General features: G+C 52.8%; 3 protein-coding genes across 5 annotated transcripts in view; 1 reads left to right on the top strand and 2 right to left on the bottom strand.

The window, feature by feature from the left end:
• The window catches only part of VPS53 (VPS53 subunit of GARP complex), a 69,713-nt gene extending 57,171 nt beyond the window's left edge, over window positions 1–12,542 (bottom strand). For 2 of the 3 annotated variants that reach the window (XM_087751810.1, XM_087751812.1), the window contains exons 1-4: window positions 12,407–12,542; window positions 9,497–9,577; window positions 8,349–8,398; window positions 7,461–7,527 (exon numbers count right to left, since the gene is read on the bottom strand). In XM_087751810.1, coding sequence (XP_087607936.1) covers window positions 7,461–7,527; window positions 8,349–8,398; window positions 9,497–9,577; window positions 12,407–12,490 — 282 coding nt within the window. In that variant the 5' untranslated portion in view covers window positions 12,491–12,542. Of the gene's footprint in view, window positions 1–6,906; window positions 6,955–7,460; window positions 7,528–8,348; window positions 8,399–9,496; window positions 9,578–12,406 lie in introns of those variants that run through there. The other variant, XM_009469583.2, reaches the window with a different exon arrangement.
• A 94-nt stretch (window positions 12,543–12,636) lies between these two features.
• Window positions 12,637–18,680, top strand: TLCD3A (TLC domain containing 3A). Its single transcript, XM_087751602.1, has 5 exons — window positions 12,637–12,943; window positions 13,521–13,604; window positions 15,634–15,847; window positions 16,043–16,138; window positions 16,618–18,680. Exons 1-5 carry the CDS (start codon window positions 12,822–12,824, stop codon window positions 16,885–16,887), a joined length of 786 nt encoding a protein of 261 aa, XP_087607728.1. The 5' UTR covers window positions 12,637–12,821; the 3' UTR covers window positions 16,888–18,680.
• A 436-nt stretch (window positions 18,681–19,116) lies between these two features.
• On the bottom strand, window positions 19,117–22,678 carry GEMIN4 (gem nuclear organelle associated protein 4). The gene is made up of 2 exons (XM_087751597.1): window positions 22,535–22,678; window positions 19,117–22,430 (listed from the first exon to the last, which is right to left on the bottom strand). Exons 1-2 carry the CDS (start codon window positions 22,542–22,544, stop codon window positions 19,228–19,230), a joined length of 3,213 nt encoding a protein of 1,070 aa, XP_087607723.1. The 5' UTR covers window positions 22,545–22,678; the 3' UTR covers window positions 19,117–19,227.
• Between the last annotated feature and the right edge of the window lie 5 nt (window positions 22,679–22,683).

Genomic DNA, 22,683 nt, shown 5'->3' with positions numbered 1-22,683 from the left:
TGGCATCAAAACCAAACAGCACTGGCTGTGGAACAGCCCGGTCTTATTTTGCAACTTGCACTGCCTTCAGTGCCACCAGCAAGAAAGCGTGCCTCCTGCCAGCACAAAACCCGACCTGGTGTCCAGCCTCAGGCTGCAGGACAGCGACAGGGTGCATCCACCGCCTTTCCACACAGAAGCACAAGGCAAGGTCAAGCTCGGACTTGCTTCTGCCTTGAACCAGGCTTTGCAGCAGATGGCAAAAGTTATGCCTGACCTCTTCATACAGTTGCAGATGCCAGTTTTCATGGCTGGTAGCCAGGAGGATAATAAACAGCACTATTTCTTCTTGCCATGCCATTCACCTGAAACCCTTTTCAATAAACACGTTCTAGGCTAGAAAAAGCTCACTGTGTCTCTTAGATGGGAAGGACATTGTCCAACTGTCGTAATTCACTAGGGAAATGACTCTAAATGAAACTCGCTTTTGATTTATTTTGGCAGCTCGATTTCTGTTTATTATTCATTGGTTACAAAAGAATATTGTGGGACTTGAATCACTTGACTGGAGTTTTACAGAATCTGTGGCATGACTTTTTTTTAAAATATATAAAATTACGCAGCTTAAGACACAATATTTAACCCTCATCCATTTACCACCTTAAAACGTATCAAAATCTAACACTAGTCTCCTCATATTTCAGAATAATGACCCATTCATGAAAAAAAAAAAAAGAGGCGATAAAGCTTAGCCGTGCAGGAGAGAATGAATTGAAAGGTGGTGCCTCCAACATCAGGCATTGTGACACAAAAAAGCCCCCAAATATTTTAGACTTAGGCTTAATTAGTTATTAAGAACTTGTGGTGATTTTCCTCATCTGCTCTTAAGGCTCAGGCAAAGGCAGTCAATGCTGTCCCAGCAGCAGAGACACATCAACACCAACCACGTGAGCCGAACCTGGGCCCTGCGGCCAAGGAAGCAGCGTGCAATTTGATGTCTGGAAGCGAGCATATATTTAAATAAATAGAAAAATGAAACAAAAGTGCCTACGGTAGGAGATCTGAAAGCACTGACTACCTTCGTTTAGCGTGAAACAACCTGCAGTCAAAAACGCCACCTCCACACAAAGAGGTGGAGGTAAGAAGAGAGGCTGAAGCAACAGTGCTGCTCATTAAGCATGTTTATGCAAACAGGGCACAAAGTCACCTCCCTGCCTGCCAGGGTGACACTGCCTGTAACCCAGCACTCACAGAGCTGAGGAAAGGACCAGCCGCTGACTCCAGAGACACCATCCGCCAGCTGCCCTGGAGATCAGGACACCGCTAGCTACACCGGCACTCGAGTAGCCGGGATGACTCCATCAGCAGGGGAGTACCACTGCTCTCTGCCACATGCAGCACCTGCATCACTCTCTTCTGCTCACTGTCCATCTTCATCTCTTTCTGCCTCCCTATATTGATTCTGCAAAGTGTTTCCTGATCTCTGTTTAAAGGGGGAGGGGGGAGTATTTCACACACTTTCATCTATGACCTTGTCAAACCCAATAACCTGTGGGCATTTTTCTATGCCAGACATATCCTCCTCCTTCCACAGGCTTAAACACTGCCAGACACTGCAGCGCCCGGGCAGGGCAGGGCAGGGCAGGCAGTCTGAGCCTCCCCACAGCTGCAGAGCCGAGACATTTATTTTTGCATGCAAGGAGAACAGACAGCACTGGTTACCAAAGGACGGGATGGCTAATTGAACTGTCTACTGCTGTGCTGGGTTCAGGCTGGGCAGCAAGAATATATTTGTATTCTTTAACCACAGCAGCTGCTATCTCTTTTCTTGCACTGCTGTAGTTGTGAAAAAAAAAAATATTACTGTTCTCACGGAGCAAAGAAGCAGGAGCCAACCAAAGCAATCCAAGTTATCAACCAGTATCTTCAGCCATGAGAAACATGCAGGGCTTTTCCCAGCCCAGAAAACATCTCTTTTCTCGTTAACACTTAACTTCGTTCTAGCACTAACTGAGCCAGACGCTAATACAGTAGGAGATCCCAAGCAATAAACAAATCTTTTCTTTAAAAGACAGTCTTTACTCATGCAATTTTAGTCATTTACTTTATGCATGTGTGCACACAGGACAGGAAGGGAAAGATGGACCAGAGATAACAGAAAGAAATACTTTTTTTAGATTCAAACTATAAAGCCACAAATCTTGGGATTCCTCTTGAATTCTTGATTCCTTCGGAAATAGATTTTGTACGAAGCTGCCTCACTTTTACTGACCCGGGCACCCATGCCCTGGTTGCACAGATACTGTCAAGGGTTAAACTAGACTGCAAATGCAGAGGCTACTTTATTACAAGGACAAAAGCCTGATAGGTGAAGCAGCTTCAGCCAAACAACAGCAAAGGCATGTCAGCAACTGTCAGAAAAAATTACAGCCAGTCCACGCAGAAGGTTTAGCCATAAACACAACTAAAGAGTGACAAATAAAAACGTACGGAGTGTGTTAAATGCTCAGTGGGAAAAAAAAAAAAAAAATCTATGGGAACTTTTTATACTACACCCTAGGGCAGAGAGGAAATTATGCCACAACCGAACAGCAGCTCTTAGCAAGGTCAGCCCAGACTCCAGTTCAGCAGCAGCTCTGAGAAAAACCTTACAGAGGGAAAATGGGACAGCACTGGCTCCCCAGAAACTGCAGGCACAGCTTGAACCGCATATTGTTACAACCGAACCACAGCAGCTCCTGCATTCCCAGCCTCTCCCAAGGCATCCGAAATAGCCCAAGTCTGGGACTCCCAAGGAAAATTTTGTTACGCCCTGCAGAGGAATGTTCCACCCGCGACTGTTGTTTCCTCCCATAAAAGGATCATTAGTGAGATAATTTCTGAAGTTCATGGTATTGTGTACAGATTTTACTGAAATATCGCACCAGGAAGGGGAAGCCAAATGAGCCAGACTATTTTAAGGCTTTTGCATTTGGAGGAAATTCTAGGGCAAAATTTCAAAAAGGCAGATGCTTTGAACTGGGGAACATTACGCTTTGTGGAGAAGGGAGCATTCCTGTCTTTAGAGCTGCTTAAATAACTCTTCTGGGGCCACATCTATTTGATCGACTTTATTTTTAGATGTAGAATCTGCTTTTTCAGACACCTAAGTACTATTTTATATGAACACGTGTATGTGATCAAGACTATTTGGGAAACAGTTTAAAAGTTAAAGACTGACTATAAAAAGCTACTCTTACATCCTTCTCATAGCTACAATTCACCTCGAAGGCCTGCTCAATCATGTCGGCACCCAGGTGGAGCACAGAAGTGTTATCTCCATCGTGACTACTGCCACATTACCAGCCAGACGGGACAGGAGACTCGATCACAGGCAGTATGTGGCGGGATCTGCAATTAGGATTTTGAACTTGCTATCCCTAAGGTCTCCTTTTCCTTAAGGAGCATGGAGAGCACATTCCCATAGCTGCATACTGCATAATCCCCACTGGGTCTGGCTGGGATTTAGGTTGCTCTTAACTGGGAGAATAACATGCAGCACTATTCAGTCATGTCTCTGCTGGTAGCACTCCCTCACCATCAATGATCAGTAAAATGTTACCCTGGTCTCAAAACCAAGGCTGGGCTCCCCTCTCCTGGACGGCTGCAAAGGTGCAGCTCTCAGCAAGGCTCAGTAAAGCACTGCTCCTCCACACGAGAGGGAAAGCTGCTTTGCTGGGCTCACTCAGCTGGTAAATGACCCCTTCCCCAAAGAGAAAGCAAGCTTTTAAAGGCTAAATACCCTTAGTTTGTCTTCTAGGAACCTGCCTGGTATCACTGGTCTCCAAACATGCTACCAAAAAAAAAAAAAAAAAGATATCAGATAGGTTGATGGCAGGTCCCGGTGATTTAGGCAGCACTTGAACCAACGGCCACACGAGATTCCCAACCCCATATTCGGCAGTTAAGGCTGACGGGAGATGGAAAAGCCAAAGATGAGCTTCGTGAGTCAGCTTCTGCACCCAGGGCACACGGTGCTCCCTCACCTGCAAGGGCAGCAGGGATGGTGACCGCTCGTGTGCGCAGCCCTGCCTCCCCACGCAAACCCGCAGCAGGCAGGGCACAGCTAACCCGGACAACTGAGAGCACGGGCTCAGCAGGGAAACCCCTCCTGGCTTGCTTTGACTTAAACAAAACCTATTTTTCCTTCTACCACTGCATCTGAGGCTAATGTTTCCTTTGGAAGGAAGTCAGAGATTGAAGGGATGTTTATGAAAACTATTATTTACTCTCCAGACAAAAACGGCTCCTCTAGCTCCGATACCACGCAGTCAGGCAATTCTGGCAAGCGCTGATTACAGGTTGCACCGTGAGTTGTTAGGAGAGAATGTGACCGAAGAAAAGAGGCTTTTGCAAAACACCTTCCAGGTCCAATCTTGCAATAAAACACAAGATCCTGAGCTCCCACTGAAATTCAAGCACCTGCAACATCAGAGTTCATACGCGCTTTTATTTACAGCACACACTTTCAAGGACACGATGGATTGCATCGTTCTTCTCAATGCGTCAAGGGATGGAAATACGTCAAAAGACAGGAATGGCTTTTTCAAAAGCTAGTCTGCTGCACGTATTGCATATTACAGGCTACAGACATCTCATATGGTACAAGAGAGTTATAAATGGGAAAAGGTATCTGAAGATTAAACTTTTTGCTGTGGCTGGTTTTAAGCTTTGTTTCAAACCTATTGCAAAAGCTGGTTGCCAACTGTTTCTTTATTAATTGAGGGTGGTTTGCAGTTGTGGTTAATATGATAGAATGCAATAACGATCTTCAGACTGGGCTTCACAGGATGACACTATCTATCCATGTGTATGCTTCAACCAAATTTTGCAGGGAAATATTGGTCTTGAGGATACAAATTTCCTATGAATTTAATAAGAATAGAAGATCAGTAGAAGAAAGAAACTAATTTTATTGTGGGACCAAACTACTACCAGAAAAGGTAAATAAGGAAAAGCAGCCCCACTCGCTAACACTGACTCCCTTAGTAGCAGAGCACTGACTTGTCTTAAAGGCACCTTGCTTTCAGTTATTTCAAAACAATTTCTTACCATACGTTGGAAAATGAAACCTTTCCTCTCCAAGTGGGAGAAACCAGGCCTCTTGCTCTATAAAAACTTAAAATTTCTAAGTGTCCTTGATTCCACTGAGAATATGCTGGTAAAACAAAGGCACTCTTCAGCACAGGAAAAGGCGGCTGAAGCTGAAAAGCAACATTTTCGCCCCAACAATTGGGTATCAACAGGGTGGTCATGTGAAAAAGGCTGCCTAACTCCCCCAGCTAGCACACAGGATAAACTACTCGGAGAAAGCAGTGCAGGGGGTGACAGGAACAGCAAGTGTTTCCTCTAGGTTTCCTCTGTCTGGTCCTGGGGAGACAAATATAAAATTCCATCTCAAACTGAAACACAATTCAAGCATTCCTCAGCACTTTAAGATGACCTCTTCTGCTGTGGGTCCCTCCAACCAGCTGACATGCAAGGCCTGAGCTTGCTGACGCTCCTTTACTTCTCTTAACTTCGAGGCCCAGCCAAGTCCTGCCACTCCAACAGTCTGGTTCCAGCGATTCACACCCGAAATGCACATACAAGTGTGAAATGGTGGACTTGGATTAGAAACGCAGAAAGAAAAAACTCACAGCATTTCAGATTCAAACAATTTTTCTTACCAGAGAAATAACATTTTCAACAACTGAATGGTCTCAGTATTTGTTAGGATCTCTTAATGTAAGAAACAACTGTTACACTTTTGGGAGACGGCCTGGCCTTAGCCCATGCAGGCTGTGCAACTGCAAGCTCAGGTGTCTGTCCTAAAGTCTGCTTCTACCTTGCAAAGCAGCAAAGTGACGGAAAATGGGAAAAGTCACACCTGAATACAGGAATATTTGTGATTAACTGCAGCTCCAGGCCACTTGAACGATGCCCTGCACAGACACGCACATATGCATGCATATTTGAAGGTTTTTACTTGGACAGAAATTTAATTGGTTCCTTTGCAACGAAACTAAATGAAGGGCTGCACAGACAGACCTGCCTCCCCAATACTTCAGAGCAGGACACTGTCCAAGGCCGTCCGTACACGCTTTGGAGAACTTCAAAGGGATTAAAGAGTGAGAAAGCACAGGCATAAGGCAAAGCTCTAAAGAAAGCTCGCTGAATCTCCATAGCACAGAGACACTTTTGTTATCCTGCAAGCACAGCTGACCACAGCACTGCTTTTGTTCATCTCTCACCACATTCGTCCTTTGGACCTACAAGGCCTGAGGCACTTTGGGCAATTCTTGGCCACAGCTCTTCTTGATCCTCCTTTTTTGCAGTCTTCGCTGAATTTGTCACCCCAAATAGGCCCAAAAGGCTACAACAGCACCAGTTTTCCAATCGTACCCAAACTCTCCACGTACTGCACTAGTTTCCTCTCTCTCCTCAATTTCTGTAATTGCCTCCCCACTTGATTTCTTGTCTCATCCCTGCACAGTGATTACAGGCAGCACCACACCTAGGTATGCCACATCCCAAGCACATCCCCAGTTTAACAACAGTACTCAGGGAACCATGCGAACCCTAAACTAGTTCTGCTAGGAGAGGTAAGCATCTTGCATTTTTTGAAAGCAATACAACGGCATAGAGAAGTTAAATAATTCACTCGAGGCCACGGACTCTGTGGCCTCTGTACGCCAATGGCTACTGCAGCAAGAAGTGGAAAATAACAGCCAGCCATGCTGGTGAGGGAATGCCTATCTCATCCCAGCAATCTAGTCTTAAATATGGTATTAAAAAAAGGAGTCAATGCGGACAATGAGGAAAGCAGCATGATTGACGATTCGAGAGGTTCATGTTCCCGGTCTAAACCGGGACAGACACAGGAAATACAGCGGCACTGGGCGATACCTCAAAATCAGATAACACAGGGACCACGTTCAGTGTTCACGAACACTGCAGCCACGGCCGTGCTGTTCAATACCGTACTCCAAGCAAACACACCTGTCAAGCAAAAGACAAGTGAAAACCTGATAGCTGAATAAGACATGCAAGATGAACTGGCAGTCAGTCATCAGGCTTAGTCACTAGCAACTCGGGATGCTTCAGCAAACAACCTAGTTAAAAGGCTAAATACCCTTTTATTGATCCTTACTCAGTAGCAAATGTGCTTGTACCGATTTAATCCTGTTCATTTTATCATTAGCTTCAGAGTGGCACAACCGCAAGCCTCCTGGTTTTGTTTTTGATTTTTAAATCAATTTCTCATTCACTTCCCTTTGGAGGGTGATCAGAAAGCAGGCTAGAACAGCTGTTCAGCGAGCAGCTCGCAAAGTCATTAGTGTAAGAGACAGCAGAAACACCTCCCTAACAATGAGAGCAGGCTTCCGCCTGCCAGAGCCATTCCTCAATTCAGCATTACAAGATAAGAACCCTCAGCATTACCGGAGACGAGATGCACGTACCTGCCTGCCATCCTGTCCCACGTTGGTCTGTCCTCTCACTACAGTTCGAATATTGTCATCCAACCTCCTGGAGAAAAGAATCTATAATGTCAAACTCATTCTCTGTGTGCCTGACCCAAACAACTGTGGGAACCTTGAGAGCTACAGAACAGATTTAAAATAAAAAGCTGGTGCTACCAATGCTAAACTGACTTTTTTTTTTTCTCTCACTCTGTAGGACATCGCTATCCTACATAATTTAAAACTCCTGTTGCAAAAATAAAAATCCATTTCCTAATTTAATCAGGGCTTCTTACATTTCTCTTCCCTTAAGCAATATTGTCAGTTTTCCCTTGTCCGTTTTAATTTCCACTTCCCACATATTAAAGTGCTGTCTCAATCATTTCAGGTTGGTAATGCCAGACTGCACAGAAAATACAAGTATTTCCTGCACACTTATATTTATTTTGTACTTTTAGTACCAATAATGTCAACTAAAAAAATACAAAATGAGAGGTTTTACAATTGCTATTTTACCTCACAAACAGAATAAATTTTCAGCAACCAAATCTTCTGGGTAGTTTGCTCTCTCAGCCTTCAGACTGCACTAAAATTTGATACTTGTTCATTCTTAGTTCATTGTTTTTTCAAAGCTCTACTTTGCAACCCATCAGCTAAAATAACCTGAAAGGCTCGTATTATACAATAGGGGCAAAGTATAAAAAAGAACTATAATTTCAGGGAGTCATTTTTGTCTCTGTCCCACTACTGGACTCGAGACTGACCCTATTCATGCCTTTTAAGTAAATTAATTCCTATCAGCTATAGTGCAAAGGCTATATTTATGAAGCCTCAGTGACAACCAGACTACTCATCACCTGAGATGCAATGAAATGGAGAAACATTTACCTTATTTTCAATCTGATTTTGTTCACAACTTCATCGATGTTTGCCAAAGACTACAACATGAAAAAAACAGAGAGAAGTGAAATGGGGATCCTTTTACTGTGATACACAACACTTTGTCATGCATGGCACTTTACAAAGAGGAGAGCAATGACTTTGTCTGACAGATGGAGGAACTGAGACACACGGCAGCTTAGCCGCTCCTCAGGTCATATAATGAAGAGCAGCAAAAGCCAGGGCAGGCCAGGGTGCAGCCCTGCAGGTCCCAGAGGCTCCCCACTTCCCACGCAGCCCCGAGCAAGTAGGGTGCCCTAAGCCCTGCCTTGTCAGCAGAACTGTTCCCGAAACGCCGTGGTGACAGTGACCTCCAGTGGGCAATGGGGACAGAGCCTTTGCCTCCCCTGGGCAGAGACCCTCCTGCAGAGCCCAGACACCCAACACATGGGGTGGAGGAGGCCTGGCTGCTGCCGGAGCTGTGGTGGGGGTACCGCAGGGGAAACAGCTCTCCACTACTGGCAAAGGATAAAAAGCCAAGCCAGCACCACCAGCAAACTAACTAGAAAGAGCTGAAAGCCAAAAAAGCCGGTGCTGCAGCGGATCTTAAACACAGTAAATGTCGGAGCTGCCTCACAACCCAATCTTCAGCTGCAGAAGCACCTCCTTTTTGCAACAGCTTAGCACAAAACTGCCCCTGCCTGATTTGGGGAAGACAAAGTACAGATATGAGCCTACGGCAATCTCGTTCTTTACAACTCAAAAGAAAGAATAGGTTTCAAACATGGATGACTCTCTAGTGACTTTTCACAGGCAACACCTGCCTTATTTGGCTGAAACCCCTGAGGATTTACCAATGATTAATACATGGCAAGTTATGAAATTTACTGCAAGAGAAACCGCTATATAGAAAACTAATTTATTTCTACAGATCAAAGCAGGACTTTTACCACAGCAAGCACTCTGGGTGGAAAGAAACTACATAATGACAGTGAACCTCATGAGATGCGAATTTAAGAAGAGATTATTGTTATAGCCTTATTACCTGTGCCACTGCTTAAAAGAAAAGGCTTGGGTACAGGTTTAAACACGCCTTCAGTCACTTACTATCAGGTTACCCCTTGCACTGAGAGGGCCGTACTGCGAGCACTACTTACTTGCTCAGTGGGAAAGAGAGTATTAATATATTCCACAGCGTTGAAATCTGCTCTGTCCAGTGGATCTTGGCTGGGAAATACCTGAAGAGAGGGAGGGAAACAAATACAATCAACAATATATCACCGTTAATTTCTGTAACTTTACACAGTATTTGCTACTTTTAATTACTTCAGCACCCACTTCCGATTGCGTTTCACAGCACTGTTCTAACAAGTGCGCACAGAGAGCGGTCAGGCCTCTGCCCAGGAGTAAAGCAGCTATGGGCTCTGGAGGTCTCTGACCTACTAAAATTCCTGTGGATATCAGCCTGGATAAACACAAATAATATACATGCATGCATCCACGTACCGCCCCAGCCCAATCGATCATGTGCAAGGAACTCCTGAGACACACCAGCCGTTAACTATGCATCCCAAACCGTTCTGATGCTTCTGCTGTTGTTTGGAAATGAACCCCCCTGCTGAGGCATTGCCCTTGTCTTTGCCTGGGCTTTGCAAGGCCTGTGGTGAGAGACAGAGGATTTGCTTTCCACAGCTGCATAATAGGAAACATGATGAATTAAGAAATGGTTGTACAAGTCCTCTGGAGACTTGAGTTTGCCACTTGCACATGAAAAAAGAGGGAGAGAAACAGGATCTGCTGCATGATTCTTCCTACCCACAGGAAAGGGAAAAGAACAGCTTTGGTGCAAACAGATCTCATCTCTCCTCAGAAGTAGCTCAAATGATGCAAACACAGCTGCCAGGCTTTGCTTTTTGTCCCCACAAGCTAAAATATGCTGCATTCCCTTCTCTCCTACTGTATTCGTTCCGTATTTATACAGCCATCAGCTGCGCACTCCATGGTCAAAACCCTGCCTAGCTCACACCGCAGCATCACCTCTGCACATCACCCTGGTCAGATGCAGCATTTACATTGTTTTATACATTTTGCAGCGTAAAAGCAGTGGTTTTGTGAGACCATTTAAATGAGAGCAACTTCTCCCTGAAAGAGGCCTCTTCAGCAGCTTTCCCAAAGCTACTCCTGTGGCCAAGGAGAAGCAGGCAGCAGTTAAATATGCATGAGGTCACGTCTGAGTGAGGAAGGTGCTCTGACATTAGCCCATCATAGGAGTGCAGCTGCAGCAACACAACCAGCCTGCCCTGCTCTGGGCTCACATCTTCTGCAGGTTCAATTAATCCCAAATCCCCACAAGCATTAAGAGCAGCTGAGGCAAGGGGCAGGGGGAAGATAAAGGCTAGTCAGGAACTCCGCTCTCAAACCACAGATAGAGATCAATGCTGCAGGCAGCAGTACCAGCTGAAGTTGCTACTCCTACGTCTTTGTCACAACCCATTCACCAGAAATGACTACCCCATGTTTGGTGGAGCACCAGGCTGCGTGTGCTCCCTACCCTGCTTCAGGCACAAGTCAGCTGAGCCAGTTCTGCTCATTTAACCAGAACCTGGCAGGTTTTGCCCAAAGCTGATTAAGCAACACTCACAGGAACAAGAAGATTATTGGGTTGGGAAGTGCCGGTGAGGAACTGACAGGAGGCAGCGTCATCCTCAACATCTCCCCTTGCTCAGGACGTGAATATCTGCCTGCAGTCTTACAGCCTGTTAAAATAACTCAGCCAGGGATATGGTGGACTCTCCATTGCTTGAAACCTCAAGTCAAGACTCTCTCTAAAAGACATGTTTTACCTTGAAGAGACATTTGGCACTTGATGAAAATGTCATTAGGTAACTTTCCTTGGTTGTACCACATTAGAAATCACACCAGGCTTCTCTGGCTTTCAAATGTACAAGCTCTATAAAGTGCAGAGGATTCTTCTTCTGGACAAGTTCCAGGTTTCCTTTAAAAGCTGTGATTTAATTTAGCAGTTCTCAAGGTTTCGGCAAAAATTACTCAGTGATTTACTGCCAGGTGTGCCAACCCCATGCAAAGATGGAGTATGTGGAGTATCTCTTTCTTTGAAGCAATAATACTCCAAAGCAGGCACAGCACCCACAGAGAAACTGTGCTACCTTCCTCACCTTCGGGTGCTGGGCTCACCTGAGATGCTGTGCCAGCCCCCACAGGTCTGCCCTAGTTCTCTGAGGGGAGCCACCAAAAGCGATCCACAAGCCCCAACACTCAAGAAAGTGAGAAAACTTTTTTGAGTGATACTTTGAGAGACAACTCCCGTTGCCGTCCACAGACTTCTACTACAAGAAAGAGCTCTTCGGACGGAAGGGTTGGCTGAAGTCAGTGCACACTCGGTCACAGACTCCGATGAACACATGATTTTAACCTGTTTTTTCGTGGACTCTTGCTGGGCTCCAAGTGCCACAAAGGATTTCACAGAACACTGGAGAGCTTGGGCTAGAATATAATACACATCGCAAAAGTCAAGCCAAGACATTTAGACTATCCTGACTTCAAGTGGGTGGCAGCCATTTGACGCCATTAAGATGCTTTGCATGCCAAGTTAAAAACCAGAAGGCAGAGAACAGGCGGGTCCCACCGCGGGGGCGACGGGGAAGCGATGAGGCGAGATACGCTCAGCCCCGCCGACCGCCGGAGCCGCCCTCGCACTGCGGAGGAAGGTGGCGACGGCCCAGCACCAACGCGACCCGGGGGACCCGAGCCGGCGGCCGGCGCAGCCCAGGGCACCGGCAGCGCCCGCCCCGCCCCGGGGGCCAAGGGGGCTCCCCGCCCCGGGCCGCGCCCGCCTCCAGGCACGGCCACCTCGGGGCGCTCCGGGGCCCAGCAGCGGAAGGCCCAGAGCTCGCTGGGGGACGCCGCCGGCCCGGCAGAGCCCCCCGGGGCCCTCACAGAGCGGGCACCGGGCCGCGCCCACAGCCGGCCCCTCGGCAGAGGGGCCCTGCCCGCCCCGGGGCCCAGCCGGCCCCCGCCCGGCCCCGCGGCAGGCCGTCCCGGCGCACCTGCTCGATGGCGGCCTGCACGGCGGGCGCCAGCTCCAGCGCCGCCTCCAGCCCGGCCGCCAGCTCCGGCTCGTCCTCCTCCATAGCGGCCCGCCGCTTCCGGGCCGCACGGCACGCCGGGATGCGGGAGGACACCACACCCCCCCGCCGCACCGCCCCTAGGGGCGGGGCCTAGGGGGAGCGGGCGGGGTCTTTCTCGGGGGCGGGGCTTCCCGCGGGCGGGGGCGGGGCCTGCCGCCCGGCGGTGCGGGGCGCGTCCCGGCGGCGGGAGCGGCGGGGCCGGGCCGAGCCGAGCCGAGCCGTGCCGGTCCCTGCCGAGCCGAGCCGTGCCGGTCCCTGCCGAGCCGGACCCTCCCGCCGCCCCGGCTGCTGTTGACAAGCGGCGGCGGGAGGCAGCGCGGCGGTTGCCGTCCCCATGTGGCGGACGCTGGTCCTCGCCTCCGCCTTCTTCCCGGGGCTCTTCGCCCTCTGCATCCGGTTGCTGCGCTGGGCCGCCCCGGGATGGAGCCTCAAGGACCGCATCCTCCTCAGCGGCAGGTACGGGCGGGACCGGCGGCAGGCGAACCGGACCGCGGCGGGCCGCCACCGGTACCCATCGCGGCGGGCCGGGACCGGGAGCGGGACCGGGAGCCGGAGAGATCCGGACGGAGCCGAGAGCCCCGAGCCCCGGCGGTCCCGAGCCCAGACCCCGCGAGGGGAGCAGGGGCCGGCGGCAGGCGCAGTCTCCCGAGCGTGGGGAGCCCTGCCCGGGCACGGCTGTGGCAGGTACCCGTTGGAGCGGGGATGCTCCGGTGCAGCTCTCCCCCTGCCCGCGGGGAACCGGGCAGGGTGACCGCCGATCCACGGGGGTAGAAGGGACGAGACCTGGAAACAACCCCCCGCCGTGTCCCCGGGTGGCAGCGCCTGGCACAGCCACCCCGGCCGCGTCCCACGCCGCCCGGGCGCGGGGGCAGAGCTCCTCCTTGCCGTGACACGGCTCTCGGGGTGCGCACGGAGTAGGCGTCGAGGTGCTCACAGCTCTCCTGGTGCAACCGCGGCCGAGGCCACCACCCCTGCTCCTCGGCCCTTCTGGGGTGACATTTGGGGTGACCCTTTTCCTCTCCCTCGGTTTCAGGTTGGTGTCAATGGTCCAAGCCACGATGGCAACAGTGTCGGGGATCACGGTTGTCCTTAACTGCAAGGACGTGGTGTACGACAGGTAATCCCCTCCAAGAGCCCTGCCATCCCGCGAGGCTGTGCCCGGCCAGCTCGCAGCTGGAATATTTTGTGCCAACGGCTTGCACGTACAGAGGGGAGAGGAAAACCAGTTTCACATTCCTCTGTCCTCCGCTTCGGGTGAAGGGTTGGGCAATGTGCCGGCTGTACGCCCCCTGAAAGGCACGGGCTTGTTCAGTGTGCACGGGGGGGTCTCCTCCTGCGGATGGGCTGTGCCACAGGCCCATAGGTGAGCAAAAAATAAAGACATCGTCACTTCTAAAGGGGTAGGCAGTCCCCTTGCTGGAAGCTGGAATTCATGGTCGCTATTGAGTCAAGCAGACCTAGTGAGAACTGGTTTTAGAGGTGCATCACCTTTGCCATGCCAAATGGATGCTGAAGGAGTCCAGAGATGAGAAAATCGGTATGGAGTCTGGGCTGAAGGACAATCACATTGCCTTGTCCTCAGTGCTCCGAGACAAACTGTCCCAGAAGTAGCTCTCGGCAGGAGCGATAGCACAATCTGGGTCAGAAGACTTAAAAAAAGAGCTCTTATCCAGAATAGCAGAGAAAATTGTAGGAGGGAAGAATATAATTATGCTGAGCTGGAATTTGACCATCACGCTGGATTTCAGGGAGTGCTGCCCTCTCAGTCATTGCAGACTTGCCTTTCATACACAGATGTGAAATGTCCTACCTTGCTCTGGATGGTGACATCTATCCAAATCGCTCACTCCTGCTTAACCCAGGTACCTTTTTGCTCTAAAATAAAATATCTGCTGTACAGATAGGTCAGATGATAAATCCCAGACCCACACAGGCGGCAGGCGCTGCCGGCAGCCCTCCTCCCCGGAGCTGTGTGCTTGCCCGGGTGCTCTCAACGCCAGCAGCTCCGTGCGAACGCTTTGTGGTCAGAGACCTAGATTTTCTTTGAATCTGGAGGAAATACAGCCCAGCGCTCAGCGGGGAAGGTCTCGGAGAATGACAGAGCCAGGAAGCATCACAAAGGTTGCAGTAAAATTTGCCAATTTATTTACACAGGCAGACAATCGTTATATTGCTGGCACTATAATTGCCCTCCAGAGCCCTGGGCAAGTTTTACAAACACAATAGCTGGTCACTTCCCCTCCCTGCTTTACATCACTTACATCTTTCTATCTGAAACAGGAATGCATGCAACAACATTTTTCTTGAGATGGCAGGAGAGCAAGAGCAAATTTATTTGGGCCCCAAGCTACATTTCTTTAAGCAGCAGTGTAGGGTGGTTTGGGGTTTGTTTTTTTTTTTCTCATCAGTGTGATTTCACTCAGGACTTTTTAAGAAGCCTGGTCTCCCTGCAGAGCAGGGCTTGCTGCTGCCCGGATTGTGCAACCGGGATTCTGACATGCTTTGGGAACAGGCAGCTGCCTGCAATTATTTCCCAACAGAGAAACGTCTCGCGGGCGTTTATTGCCTATATTAGATATTTTGCACTTCACTCTCCAAAGTCCAGGCCAGGCATCTCTGATTAACTCTGAGGTCTCTGGGTGCTTTCCAAACGCTCCCCGGGTTAGGCAGCCAGCCGAAGCAGTGTGACAGGCAGAAAGGACACAGTCTTGGAGCTTTTCTCCTCCCAAGCATCAGCTCTGGGCCTCCCAGGCCTTAGGGGAGATTACCTGCTGCAAAGGTGTCGGATTAGCGCCGGATCCCAAGCGGTGCTGTGCCCCCGGCCCGCACGGCAAACACCCGGCTGTAGGGCTAATCAAGATCCTCCCCGTTAGCGCCGTGTTTGTGCTTGGCTGGGCCACGCTCGGTGCCTGGCACGGCTGAGCGTGAAGCGGGGGCAGCGCTGAGGAGGCGTCACGTCCACGCGTACCAGGTACCTTTTCTCTGCCGAGCCAAACCAAGTTGAATTTCGACACCTCTCAGCTTACCGTCAGCTTCAAAATCCACTGCTTCCATTTCAGACCTAAAGACTCTCTTCCACCTTTTAGAGCATTGCGAGGTGCTCAGAGCCATTGCGATGCCTCTGTGTGTGCTGCTCCCTCCCCTAGGCACTGGCTGGCTGTGGAGTACATCTGGGTCCTCGTTCCCTACATGACCTACGACATTTACGTCATGTACCTCTGCCACTGGCACAAGAGCCGGGACAGGGGAATCGCGGAGAAGAAGCACTCGCTGGCCAGCGTGTGGAGCTTCCTCCTGCAGGAGCGGCTGATGGTGACCCACCACCTCTTCATCCTCGTCGTGCTCACCCCTGTCACCCAGGTAAGGGCTGGGCACGGCTGCTGTGAAAACCATCCCGTGAGGAGCCCCACGTGGCTGCAAGGGCTTGCAGTCGAGGCTGTGTCTGGCAAAGCAACTCTGCCGGTCAGGAGCCCGTGAGCCCCTGGAGATGCTTGGTGTTAGCTCCTGGCCACCTCTCTAGGAGGGCCCCGTGCTCACTGCTGGCTTTATTTGCAGCACTTCAGGGGAGAGCTGGGGGACTTCTTCGTGGGCTGCATCTTCACAGCAGAGCTGAGCACTCCTTTCGTATCGCTGGGCAAAATCCTCATGCAGGTAGGTGAGGAGGGATGGGGCTCGGGTCTGGGAACCCCGCAGCGGCTCGTGCCCTTTCCCTGCCCCAGGCTGCCCTTCTCCATCAGCCCCTGTTCATGCAGCAGCTGGGCTGGGGGTCTCGGAGGGGGGCAGCCCCACAGCTGTAACCCCAAGCTCCCCCACGGTGCTGCCCTCCTCCCTGCCTCCTGTTTGGTTCCCGTGCCTTTCCCCAGTAACCAGCATGCCCAGGAGCACCCCCAAACTGGAGGCCATTGCTGTGTCCTGGTGCTGCCCCCTCCTGTCTGTACGTCCCTCCTGCCCCAGCCCTCTGCCCCCCACGCCTCCCTTCCTCCTCCATCCCTTCCCACCCTGCTTTCCTGCTCCCCCATCCACGCCTGCTGGGTACTCAGCTCCATGCTCCCAGCACGGGCAGTGCCCGAGGAGCGACGGGGTGCTGCTCACCCAGCACTCACCCCACATTTGCCTTCTTCCTTCCCCAGCTCAAAATGCAGGACACGCTCCTGCACAAGGTGAACGGGATCCTCATCCTGGTGACCTTCTTCCTCTGCCGTATTCTTCTCTTCCCCTTCATGTATGCGGCCTACGCCAGGCAGGTGGGAATCCCCATTTACATGGTGCCTTTCCGCATCCCCCTGCACTGCAACATAGCCAACGCCTCCCTCATCGCCCCCCAGCTCTACTGGTTCAGGCTCATCTGCCGCAAAGCCGCCCGACTGTACAGCAGCTCGCCCGCCGACAAAAGCAGATAACGGCTGGCAGCGGCAGCCCAGCGCGGGGGCTGGAAAAGGGTCAGCCCCCCCAGCTCTTCCATCTTCAATGCCAGCGCTGCAGGGACCATTGCAGAAGCAGAGCGGTGGAAGCTGCGATACCACCGGGCTGTTTTAGCTGGAAGCAGCCTCGTCGTCTCCACCGCTGTGCCAGGCAGCGCCAGCCTGGGCTCGGAAGCTTTTCTTCCCACGCCGCTCCAGCGCTTTGTGTTCTCCCACCCATGGGAGCCAGGGCAGGAGCCAGCGAGGAGGAGCCCTGCCCATAAGCACGACATTCCTTCTAGGATTCAACACCATGGCACCGAACTAACCGTTACACGAGAGGGGTTTGTTACAACCCCCCCGCATCTTTCAGGGCTGACACCAGACACCGGCACCGAGCTTGGCGAGGCATGAAGGAGCCTGCAGTCCGGAGGCAGCAGCGGAGGTGATGCTGGAGCGTGCCCAGCCCCATGCAGCAGCACTGGGGACTGGGAGAGCTGTGTGCTGGACCTGCCGCAGCCCCGGCTTGCTCCTCCAGCTCTGGCTTATAGCCTCCAGCTGAGAGCAGAGCCAGGCCCTGGGGCTGCGGCACGGTTCTGCACAGCCTGTTCCTGACCTTTGCTGACTTCGCCTCTACGCTACAGCAGCGTTCAGCCTCTCACCTCCCACTGCTGCTGGGCTCAAACTCATTTAAGACTCCACTTAACTCAAAGGTGCTTTTCATTACAACTGTCTGGTGTCCGTGGCTGACAGTCCCAGGGGAGGGTGGCTCCGGTGTCCCCGGCAGGCTGGAGGGGAGAGAAGCTCACGCCAGGACAGAGGAACGGTTACGCTGTCTCAGAGCAATGCTGGCAGGGCAGAGCGCCCACGGCTGAAGGGCAGGATGGGGACAGGAGACTGCTCAGTCCCTGTCTCTGGGTGCTGTACAGAGCCCTTCATCAGCAGGGGATGCAACTTTCAACCTCCTCCCCTAACTGCAGTTGCTTTTATCTGCCCCGCATCCCCGCAGTGGGTATCTGAAAGCCCGACTGGCACACCCTGCCCCGCTCTCCCTCCCTCGACACCAGCAGCCCTGGCAGCACCCCGTGGGTCCCGGTACAGCCTGAGCTCCAGCCGTAGAGTCCGTCCCTCCTGCCCCAGCCCACTGCCCTGCAAGGCGAGGTCTGGCAGGGAGGGAACTGGGTCAGCACAGGAGGAACCAGCAACCCCAAAGCAGCGTGCCGAGCTGTGTCCTTCACCGCTTCAGCCCATTTCCACCTTCAGTCACAGCAAAATGGGTACAGGCTTCCCGGCCCGCCCTGCACCACGGGGTTCACAAGCCTTGTGGCTGCGTGCAGGTCAGACAGCAGCAGTTCAGTTCAGTTCCTTCCCTGCAGCCAGCACAAGCCAGGGCAGCCACCTCCTCCCTGCAGCCACCCGTGCCCGGAGACCTGTGGCCACTCTGTGCCTTTCATTCTGTCTAAAAACAACAGCTGAGCTCTGGGAGACCTGGTTCTTTTGGGTGTTGGATCTTGTCTGTATTCCGGAAAGAGTAAAATAAAGGGCCTCTTCCAACATGTGGTCAGTTATTGCAGAAACACTACCGCTACCTTAACGATCGAGACCAGCTGATGTTATAAACTGCTTGCAGCCTGTTACAGATGTTTGTATCTCGCTGTTTTCATTGCAAATAATGTGCCTTATGTAAGGACAAAAAAAAAAAAAAAAAAGCCAATGAGGCATCTCAGTTTGCACTAACACTGCCCTATTTACTATCAGGAGACCAATAAAGATTTCCGTTCTGAGTTGCACCACTGGATGTCTCTCCCATGTGCCGTTCATTTCTGGGTGGCGAGTGTTAACACACGGAGTTACCGCTGCACCCCCACCTCCGGGCAGGAGCAGCGCACACGTATTTCCAAAGGTTCCTGCCTGTCCTGAACTCACTCGACTTGCTTCCCAGCCTCTGGCAGCACGTGGCAAACCAGCAATCTGCCCAGGACTAGGAGAGGGCTGGCGGGAGGGGAGCCGGAGGGAAATGATTTCCCTGATGCCGGAGGCTGCCAGGCTCTCTGTATAAATCCAGACCGCCAGCAGGCAAGGCTAGAGCCACGGGACCGGCAGCTTGGCTCAGGAACAGCTGTGTCCACAGCTATTCCCGCTGGAAAATTAGAGTGGCTGTTCCTACCCACCTTTACACGGCTCCTTCACTGCTTAGACAGGTTGGAAGAAAACACAGCAAGGAGGAAATAAGTTCAAAAGAGAAAAATAGATAGGGTTTATTATAGATCTTACAACTTTCCACATAAGGGGTCCCCCGAGGCAGGGTCAGTGCTCTCCTCTGTCACCCTCTCCAGCTTCTCAAGCCGGCTCCCCGGCCGAGCGGGCTCCCAGCTTGCTGAGCTTCTGCAGGAGGGTGCTGCACAGCGCCTCATCACTGACATTGTCCGTGATGGACTCCAGGAAGTGCCTCTCGTTGGCTCTCCGCAGCGTGTTGCTGGGGGACGTATCGGCGCTGCTGAACACCTCGTACTGCGAGAGGATCTCCAATGCCACCACCACCAGCGGCTCGCTGCACCCCTTGTCTGGCAGCATGGCGGCGACGTGCAGCAGGTGGCAGAACATCTGGATGCAGACGAAAGACACCTCCTGCGTGGGGGTCCTGTCCTCAGCGGAGTGCAAGGGGGGCCCCGCGGCGCTCTTGACGGAGCCCAGCAGGTCCGTGAGGCTGCTGCAGTACAGCTGGACCACGTGGAGCCAAGCCTCTGCCGGCAGCCAGGTGGAACAGCTGGAGCTGCAGAGGAGCTGGAAGCCCCGCAGGAAGAGCACGGAGAACTGGAGGTAGCAGGCAAATGGCCGGAGGTTGAGCAGGGGCATGTACTGCACGTACTCCAGCGTGTAGGGCACGTGCAAGACTTGCCTCTGCAGCAGGTTTTCGACCACGTGCATGAGCCTCTTCCATTCACTCTGGCTGCACCAAGGGAGGACCTGAATGAGGGCCACTAGGAACCCTTTGCTGAAAAGGTTCACTTCTTCAGGGTTGTCCACGTTGACTGTGAGGAGCTTTAGCATTGTCTCCCTGAGCGCTGCGGACACACAGCAGCACTCCATCCATGCCAGGAGCCCGCTGCCTGGTCCATAAGCTGGCAAAAGCTGGGACGTCCACTCGTCCTCAGGAAGCGTGCAGATCTCAAACAGCGTTGCCGGGACCTCGTTCTTGAAGTGGTCTCCGTAAAGCTTCTTCAGTCGGAGACCAATGGTCCAGTCCAGTGACGCCACCTTCCTGTGAAGCCAAGCCAGTGACTGGACCCACAGCTCAGGGGAGGGGGCAGTTTCTGGTCCTACCACCTCACAGAGCTGGCAGAGGATGTTCAGTACCAGGTCTTTGGTCTCCAGTGAAGGGAAGCGCTGCTCCCTAGGCTGATGCCAGTACTTTGTGTAACCATCTAGAAGCTTGCAGAGGCTGAGGAGAAGTGGGAACGGGTGACAGGACTTGATCCAGTGCTCTTCTGAACAGGACTGTATCCCCAAAACCTTACCGAGGATCTGCAGGCTCAGCTCAATTTGAACAGAGTCTGACTTCAAATAGGGAAGGACAAAGGCTTTGGTCACCTCTGCAGGTGACACAAGCGGGGCAGCTGAGCTTGGCTGCAGGAGAAAGGCCAGGAACTCCAGGAACTGCTCCTCTTCCCTCGCGGTGGAAAGCCTCCCCCATACTGCCTCCTCCAGACACCTCACCACCAGGCTGCGTGGCCTGCCTGGATCATTGTGGGTCTCCAGGAAGCTCAGCGCTGGGAAGGAGCAGAGGATTTGCGCGAGGAACTGGTGTGCTCCTAGGTTGACTACAGCAAGATTACAGACCTGCTTCACTGTGGCCTCGGGGTACAGCAGCGTGAGCCTGGCCACAGAAGCCACAGCCTTGGTCAGGCCTTCATCAGACACGCTCTTCGTGATCTGGTTGAAAGTCACGTTCAGATCCTCCTGGAATCCCTCCATGACAACCTGCAAGTTCAGGGACAGACCTGGTCCACCCCAGGACGCCAGGACACCTGAGATCACTTTGTTTTTGTCAGTTAACGAAAGCTCAGCGTAACACTCCACAATGGCTTTGGTGACTTGCATCTGCAGCTCTCGGGCCTCCTTGTCTTGGTGCAATATGGCAAAGTTCACCAGTGTCTCCAGCAATTTCAAAACTAGCTCTGGTTTCTGGAAGAGAGCTTTGTTTTTCACAAGGCAGTCAACCCAGCCCTTCGAAAAGGCCCAGGTCTTTTCAGATGCAAAAACAGAGCACATCTCCATGTGCCGGTCCAGCTTTTGCTCGATGATTGTCATGGCAACTGAAGACACAAGGTTGGTGTCCAAGCCCTTGCTCTTCAGGCTGTCACTGATCTCCTTGAGAAAGTCCTTGGTGATCTGTGTCAGCTCTAACGCTACGCGTGTCTCATCCTCACCCAGGTCTCTAGTCTCTGAGAAGCAAACCAGGTTCTTCCCAAAAGTAGTAAGGGTGTCCAGGAGCCGGTAGCTCTCATAGCAGAGCTCCTCAGAGCTGTTCAGGGTGCCCTGCAGCTCGTCTCCCCAGGCATGCAACAAGCTGCAGAGAAAGTCCAAGCCAACAAAGAGCTCCTCACGAGAGAGCTTGGCCCTGGACAAGAGGCTCATGCTTCTCTCTGCTTCCTTCACCATCTCATCCAGCCCCCTGTGGTGGAACTGGCTTTCAGCGTCACTGGTCCAGAGGCTGACCACAGAGCTGACCTTGTCCAGGTACTCTGCGACAGGGAGGGGGCTGCCCTCTGGCTGTAGCTCGGTGAATACGGACAGCAGCTCCACCAGGTTGGCCAAGGCATAGCACCTCAGGTGGGGCAGGGCGATGCTCCTGTAGGTTTGCTTTAACCCCTCTATCAGGATCATGAGCAGGCTGGTGGCAGCAGCAGGGTCATTCAGGGAGCCAGGGTCACCCTTGAACCTCTTTGGGGGCTGGAGACCATCGTCCAGAGAGGACTCGCACCCATGCTGACGTATGAGAGTGCCGAACATAGAGACTGTTGCATCTTCCTGTCCCTCCTGGTGTTTCATCACCTCCCACCACACGTCCAAGAAGAACCTGATGTCCGACGGGGACGTCTCACTGGCGATGTACTCCACCAAGCGCTCCAGCTCGCTCCGGTGCACATCCTGGGGCAGCGCCAGCAGCAGCCGCACAAAGAGCCGGGGCGCACCGAGGGCCTTGACCAGCTCGAAGAGGATGGTGTGGTTAACGTCGGGGATCATCCTGCCCACGGAGAAGAAATCGTCCTCCTTCCATCCCTGGTCCAGCGAGGCGGCCGGCGGGTCCGGCAGCAGGATTTTAGCCCAGACAATGGCCACAGCCTCTTTCTTCCAGAGGCTGTACTGCAGCGGTGAAGGGCAGCGGGCCCCGATCTCCCCCAGGGCGTCGGTGATGGGGGGTCCCACGCGTGGCCAGTCGGCTTTGCGCAGCTCCCGCAGCGGCCGCGGCTGCGTCAGGCGGGCGGCCAGCAGGAACCCGCCGTGCAGGATGGCCGTCTCCTCGCACACGCCCCAGGGCCCTGCGCGGAGACACCGTTACCTCGGCCCGGCCCCGACCGCCGCCCGCCCCCCCCCCCCAGCCCGACCCGGCCCCGCTCCCCCCCCCCCCCGCTCCCGCACCCACCGGCCTCCATGGCGGCGGCGTGGCCGACCCGCGCCTGGCGCGCTCTGACGTCAGGGGGGCAGCCCCGCCCCGCCCGCAGCGCCCCCTGGCGGCCCGGCGGTGGCGACCCCTGCCCGCCGCCCCCACCCCGTGATTAATTTGCGGCACCC

Source organism: Nipponia nippon, unplaced genomic scaffold (genome assembly GCF_047370975.1).
Source record: "Nipponia nippon isolate SJK-2023a ecotype South Korea unplaced genomic scaffold, ASM4737097v1 scaffold_15, whole genome shotgun sequence".
Classification (NCBI taxonomy): Eukaryota; Metazoa; Chordata; class Aves; order Pelecaniformes; family Threskiornithidae; genus Nipponia; species Nipponia nippon.
This window is presented reverse-complemented; position numbering and strand designations above follow the sequence as displayed.